This window comes from Pseudorasbora parva, chromosome 10 (genome assembly GCF_024679245.1).
Source record: "Pseudorasbora parva isolate DD20220531a chromosome 10, ASM2467924v1, whole genome shotgun sequence".
Lineage (NCBI taxonomy): Eukaryota > Metazoa > Chordata > Actinopteri > Cypriniformes > Gobionidae > Pseudorasbora > Pseudorasbora parva.
In genome coordinates, this window is record NC_090181.1 from 10,801,595 (window position 1) to 10,809,241 (window position 7,647).

The following is a 7,647-nucleotide window of genomic DNA, read 5'->3' on the forward strand; positions in this document are numbered from 1 at the left end:
CATGCACACAAATCGGATTTAGACTGACAGTTTGAACAAGGCCAAAATGACCAAAATGATCTTTGGACCAATAAAATAAAATAAAATATAAATCAATATAAGTTGAGCGGGGGAAAGAAATGTTGTGATTTGTTAGCATTTTAATTTAGATTAGAGTTAGATTAATTTAATATATTCATAATAATGTATTAATTTAAATAAATCTAAATTGTGAACATTCATAGACATTCTGGTATGGCAGTTGGTATTTTAGTGTTTTAAAATGTGCTTGTTTAAAATTGTTGTTTTTCCCCTAGCACTAAAGGCACTAAAGCCCATCTCACTACAGTGACTCTACAATCATTTTATGAAGCGACGAGAATAGTTTTTGTGCACAACAAAAAACTAAATAATGACATATAGTGATGGGCCGATTTCAAAACAAAGATTTGTGCAGTTATGAATCAGCGAATCGATTCATGATTCAGATTGCGTGTCTAACTGCTGAAATCATGTGACATTGGCGATCCGAATCATGAAATGATACGCTGATTCATAACGTTTTACATAATTCATTTAGGTTTTTTTGCGTACAAAAACTATTCTCGTCGCTTCATAAAATGATTGTAGAGCCACTGTAGTGAGATGGGCTTTGTAACGCCGTCTTTAGTGCCTTTATGGGTCTTGAGAGAGGAAATGACATTGGTGTCAATAAAGGCCTTTCTGAGCCATCGGATTCCAACAAAAATATCTTCATTTGTGTTCCGGTCTTACGGTGTCAAACGACATTAGGGTAAGTAATTATTGACAGAATTTTCTTTTTTGGGTGAACTAACCCTTTAAGCTTCGTATCAGTAGAAATCCAGTCTGACTCCTGCTGCTGGTCTGTGCAACATTCAGCTCACACTGTACTGAGCAGACATGTTATGTATGTTCTATAACTGAACTAAATGATTTTATTACTATAAAAAATAAAACGGCAATGGGGGCAGAGCCACAGTGGGCAAGTGATAACCGGTAGCGGTTGCTTGGGAGTGAAGGGCAGCGAAGCATGTCTTTCATCCACATGAGCCAAAAATACATTTTCTGGCTTTTCTCAGTCTAGAAGGCACCAACTTTCTAAAATCATTTCACATTTCTACTACATAAATGATCCAATTTAAATACACATATTCCCAGCAGTGAAGTACCCCATTAACATCAACCTGCCAAGAGAATACAGATGAAAATCAGCCAGTGTTAGCTAAATATTATGTATTTTTATATGTATTGCCCCTGAAAGAATTAATAGTTAGTTAGTTAGTTAGTTATCATCTAGTTAGTTAGTTAGTTAGTTAGTTAGTTATCATCTAGTTAGTTAGTTAGTTAGTTAGTTAGTTAGTTGGTATCTTGTGTATTACTAGAAGTTTTCTGCTGCCCCACTGTTTTAAAGAACTGCAGTTCCTGAAACCATTTCCCATGAAAAAGGCAAAAATAAATGAAAGGCTTCCACTGTCCTGACATGCCCAGCGTTATCACTTGCTGGCAGAGTTTCTCTATTATCCATTAATAGCCACACAAATGCCTATAAATGAGCTGGCAGCTAAAGACCCACATTAGGTTTATAAGACCTTTACGGAGTCTGTTATCAGTGTTACTTCCTTTAATTATCTACATTAACTCTATTCCTCAATTAAATGATGTGTGGCTATTCTGTGTTTGTGCTCCTCTAATTTCAATCTCACTGCAACTCCTTATTATAAAAGCTCCCTGAGGAAGTTGGACACTTAAAAAACAGTGTCTTTTCCTTGTTGTGACTCCTGTGCCATCCCCTGACTCCTAACCACAACACAAGCCCATAACATGTGTAATGAGGCATTCAAACCACTAGTATTTAAATACTAAACACACACATACATACATACATACATACATACATACATACATACATACAGTAGCAACAGGTTACTAAAATGGAAAAAAGTCAGTTCTGTTGTTCACACAGATGTCCTAGAACTTAAGAGAAACAAGTAGATCACATCACCTCCTCTACTGGACACTAACTTTAACAACCAGAAAGTGTATTACATTTCTTAAATAAATACATTTCTTTCCCTAGATTATTCTCAGTCTCAGATAACTAACTATAGATAGAAAGGTCGCACTGACTGAAACCAATTTAATAATTTTAAAAAATGGTCCATTGTTATTGCCCTACGTAGGCTAGTCACTGCAGACAATGTAACCAAAATGTTATCAAGTTCGGCTAAATGCAAAATAATACTATATTCCTCATACTAGATCTTGAAATATGTGCAGGCAAAATGTTTAGACACACATAGATTGAAAGACAGGGATTCTCACTCAGGTGTTTTCCACCTGCACACAGGTAAACACCCTTAACGTTACCTCTTCGAGCGCGGCCACGGTGCTCCGACAGTCGCTCATTTTAGACTGAAATCCAGAGCTTCCCGGGGACGATAGGTCCTCTTTAGCCAAAGAAACGAAATCCGAAATACTTATCTTCTCCGGCATGTTTTTGACTGTATCAACCGAGGAACTTAAAATCCCAGCAAACGCAGTACACATCAAGATCAAGCAAAGTGCATCTCCATAAAGTCCTTTAAATCCACAAGTACGCGTGATAGCCAACGCAGGGGAAATAAAAGTTGTTTCATATCTGCAACTTAGGGCGAAAACGTCGGTCTTCTCTGTGTTCCGCCGTGTGAGAGAGTCGGTTAAGTTACACTGCGCCCTCGGTCTACTTTCTTTCCTCGTGTGCCGCGCGAGCATTCAGCAGCGCGTGCCGCGTCCAGGCTGTGAGCGCAAGGGGAGGGAGTCATTCCATCATCACGTGGTAATGTTTGGAAATGAATAGAGCCCGCGGAGAAACAATGGTTTTTATATTCATTTTGTGGCTGTTAGAATGGAACATACATCCATGAATGAAACTTAATTGTATGTTAATTCAATAAATGGAAATCTATTCTAGTTTAAATATAGGCTAGAAATGCAATTACTTGAACTTAAAGGGATAGTTCACCCAAAAATGAAAATTACCCCATGACTAAGGCTACTCACTCTCAAGCCATCCTAGGTGCATATGACATTCTTCTTTCAGACGAATACAATCTGAGTAATATAATTAAAATAAAATATCCTGGCTAATCCAAGCATTACAATGGCAGTGAATGGCAGCCCAAAATTTGAAGCCTGAAAAAAGTACATTCATTCATTATAAAAGTACTCCACACGGCTCCGGGAGGTTAATAAAGGCCTGCGAATCAATGGGTTTGTGTAGGGAAAATATCCATATTTAACACCCTATAAAGTAAAATATAGCTTCCGCCATATCACCTTCCGTATTCAACTCACAGAAAAAAACTTAACTGGACGTCAGTAAGCCTCTTGAACTGTGAGAGGCATTTCACTTTCTGTGTATGTTAGAGAAGGCGGTCTGGTGGTAACTGGATATTTTACTTTGTACATTTTATATTTTTTATATTTTTATATTTACTTTGTACATATACACAAACTCATGGATTCGAGCTGTGTGGATCACTTTTATAATGGATGGATGCACTTTTTGGGCTTCAAATATTGGGCTGCCATTCACTGCCATTGTAACTGTCATGTTTGGATTAGCAGGATGTTTTTTAATCCGATTGTATTCGTCTGAAAGAAGAATGTCATATCACCTGGGATGGCTTCAGGGTAAATCAGGGAGTAATTAACTAACCTTTTTAAGAGTGCTAATTGACCCACTTGGGAGGTAAATACATCTTTATATATAATTTCATAGTGACTTATATTGCCTTTGAAATATGGTTAGTGCACTTATTATATTATCTGCAAATATTATTATTTTTTTGGTATGGCCTACTTTTATAAGAACATAATCAGGTGCACTTCTTTCTCACATGGGTTCCTAATTTTTCATGTGACAGGTTTTAAGTAAATTACATAACTCTGAACATGTTTCTTATATTGCTTGTATGTAGGTTTTTGTCTTTTGTTTCTTTTTGTAATTTGGTTGTATAGCGAGTTGTTTAGTGCATTGCACTTCATACAGCAGGCGCCATTGAAAAGGATTGTGCTCTTTCCCTCTTATTCAGGTGACAATGCAGATAAGCCATTTCCTTATACACACTACGTGTGCATGAATCAACACGCTTCATCTGTTTCAGTCTAAGGTTTAAATGAAACCACCCCTAAAAAAAAAAATCAAAAAAATCAAAAGATTGCTTCACTAACACAATTACAGCCTTAATATTTGGAGCCTTAATATTTGAAAAGCCATATTGAGTAGTGCTTTTTGTTGCTTTAGGGCAGCAGTGCTTTGTGCTTGTTCCATGGTATCCTGAATAACAGTCTTTTTTTTTATAAGGCAGATATTGAAAATTGTTTAATCCACCTTATCATAAAGGCATGCTGGTTATTCCCTTGGCATTTGAAAAGCTGTACACTAACCATCCTCTAACAATACAGTATAATATTACATTTGATGTAATGTGCTGGACAGGTATCAGCTCGAACTTTATCCCCCTATAGGTACAAGAATTTCATAGTGTATAATTTGATTAGCTTGAATAAATAAGTTAAACTCTTTTGGACATATATGTCTGCATTAAAACCGCATTCCTGAACTGTGTGTTTGTTCCCTGATTTCTGTGTTATTTTCCCTTAAGGACTGAGTAAAAAATTAAAGTAAAACTGATTAATCAAATAAGTTAAATACATGTATGTCTCTATCTAAAGTGAAGTAATTTACACACACTGTAATGGCAAACTTAAATTAGACAAATTAATTCAATCAAATTAACTTTTATGATTATTTAGAACTTTCTTTGCCTTTTGAGTTCACAAAACTGACACAATTTAAATAATCTTTCATTGTTTTGCGTTTTGAGAACTTGTTTCATTTAATTTAGAAAACATTAACTGAAACTGGGCTGGGATTTCCATTTCTCAGCATGCGTTGACACTTGTATAGGGTGAGTAAATGCTAAAATTAAAAGTTGTGTGTGTGTGTGTGTGTGTGTGTGTGTGTGTGTGTGTGTGTGTGTGTGTGTGTGCAAGATTAATGTTAGTTGGTAGATTTAGTAGTGTTTAAAGTTTTGCTATATATAAATTAGAAGAGATTCACTTATGTGGGGTTTTTGGGGATTACCATCATGGTGACAATTGGGGCATGAGCCTGGATTGTTGTAGGCCTATTTGTTTTGCAATCGCTATGCTATGCTAATGTTATCAAAGCACTGTGTTGCCAATTAGCAAGGTAGCATTTACTAAAAGCAGTACTAAAAATATTTAAATTGAGATTACATGATAATTTTAAGTTAAATGTATGAATTAACACTTAAATATTTAAAACGTATAAGTACAAAATAAAAGTCTACCAGTTCTGCTTGAATTTCTTAACTTAAAATTTTGGATTTAACTGATTACCTCAACATTTTTAAAGTTTGCCAATTTATTTAGCTTTACAATGCAATGAAGAAAGGTTTATTCTGTGAGGGTCAGGTAAAATTACCTCTGGGTCAAAGTTCGTTCAGGCATGCAAGTAAATAAACGTGACATTAATCATCCAAAAGATAACTAAACCCAAATATATTAAGTTAACTTAGTTTAGTGACCTTAATTTCTGCAAAGTACACCCCATTCTCCAAAACGCAATGCATTGCCTCACTCACACACTGTTTTCTTTATATTCTGTGCAGCTTCGTGAGTTATTGTTGATGTAATGGTGGTTTTGTGGCCAAACAATACTCTCTTTCTCCCCCTGGCCATGGCCCCTCTTTGTGTGGCTGCTTTGTGAAAGTGTCTGAGCAGAGATGTTGCGTTTAACTGAGTGGACGTCACTCTGGGGGAGAAGAAGGAAAGTGGGTGAATGAGAGAAAGTAAGTATTTGACCATTTTTGAAAACTTTCACAGTAGGTTTATCAGACAGAGTCTAGTCTGCCCTCTGGGACTGCTCATTTTATTTATCCCTTTTTTCCCTCTTCTTCTCCAACTCACGACCATATTTAAAAATTGCAGTGGCCACAATGTGCTGCATGTTTACTGGTCTTTGTCATGTCCACCATTGTTCACATGCGTCTGAGGGCTGGATCAAGAATGGGGCGGAATCCGTGGCTGCAGAACGAAAACTGCATGAGGCGTGTTCCAGGAAAGGTTATAGCTCAGACCAGAAGGATTCCCAGCAGACAGCAGCCCCTCCCATCCACACTGCCAAGATCTGTTGACTCTAGAACAGGAGAACGATCATTTATCCTGTCTTGTCAGCCCAGGGAGGCCACATTTACAGTAAAACACTAAAGGGACAGAAGATAGACAGAAGATATGGGATTCTACATCATAAAAATAGGTATAGAAACAGCTGAAATGGGATGAAGACATGAAAACAACTATAACACTCCCTACAAAGAATTACCACCCAACCTAGTCATAGGATCCTCCCTTAAAGTCTTATTTCACCACAGTGTGTTTATAAACCAGTTTAGTAGCAATTCTAATGACAGACTGGTGTAAACAGTTACTGTTTTACTTCAAGGTTATAAATGTGTTTTCTGTGAGGGTGTGACAGTCTGAGGAAATTCTAAATACTCCTCTGGTAACCTTCCTGTGTGATGTTTCCATTTTAATTAAGGGTGTACCAACTTCACATACATTTTGTTATAGCTAATAATTATGCATAGGTCTGCCCTATAAACTAATATTCACCACACAGATAGTTATGAAAAAGGCTTTCACTGAATAATTAAGGGAACCGTCCTTCGTCATGTTTTGAACCCCAATATTACAATGTGAGGAGCCAATATGGGATTAGGTATTCTGGTATCGTAACTGTAAATTAGATTTAAACATTTGAATTAAGTGATATAATCAGTCACGAATTAGGGATGGTCACTTATTTTGGACAAGCAAAAATATTACAGATTACACTTTGGTTTTTTAGGCCAAATGAAAAGGGGTCAACACAACAAAATAAATTGCGTTTATATAAAATCTCAAAAGCTCTGTGTGTGGTCTCCCATGATGCAGTTTAAGTGAATTAGAAAAGCAGAAGCAGGTCAGAACGTGTCTGACGGAAACAGACGAGATCCGATTTTTGTCATCACATCACATTACCTGGTTTTTTAAACTAATCTGTGCTAAAAGCGACAGGCTGTGACACATGAATACTTCCAAATTTGACGATGATTTTATTTGATGATTTTCATTTATATGTACACTAACATTCAAAATTGTGGATATTTAGATGTAATAAATCTCTCATACTCACCAAAGCTGCATTTATTTGATCAAAAAACAATAATATTGTGAAATTTTGTTACAATTAAAAATAACTGTTTTATATTTTAAAATGCAATATATTCCTGATGGTAAAGATGAATTATCAGCAGTCTTTAGTGTCACATGATCCTTCATGTAGTTCAGTAAATATTCTTTAATGTGCTGTATATAAAATGTGAAAATGTAATCTTTTGTAACATTGAAAAATACCTCTTGTTGCTGAAAAGCATTTTTTAATAAATTATTTTTATATTAAAAAGTATATATCACACAATAGTATATATTCTAAACATCCCCCCCCCCCCCCCCAGAACCAATCATTTTAAAACTAATTTCTTGATGGCATTAGTTGACAGCCACTATGTAAGCATGCAACATTTTCAGACAACTAGG

At 36.0% G+C, this 7,647-nt stretch overlaps 1 protein-coding gene across 2 annotated transcripts in view; it reads right to left on the bottom strand.

Annotated features, from left to right (window-relative positions):
• Nucleotides 1-2,762, bottom strand: part of asap3 (ArfGAP with SH3 domain, ankyrin repeat and PH domain 3) — a 40,166-nt gene extending 37,404 nt beyond the window's left edge. Inside the window, exon 1 of one of the 2 annotated variants that reach the window (XM_067455152.1) lies at nt 2,368-2,762. In XM_067455152.1, coding sequence (XP_067311253.1) covers nt 2,368-2,751 — 384 coding nt within the window. In that variant the 5' untranslated portion in view covers nt 2,752-2,762. The remainder of the gene's footprint in view (nt 1-2,367) is intronic. The other variant, XM_067455151.1, reaches the window with a different exon arrangement.
• Between the last annotated feature and the right edge of the window lie 4,885 nt (nt 2,763-7,647).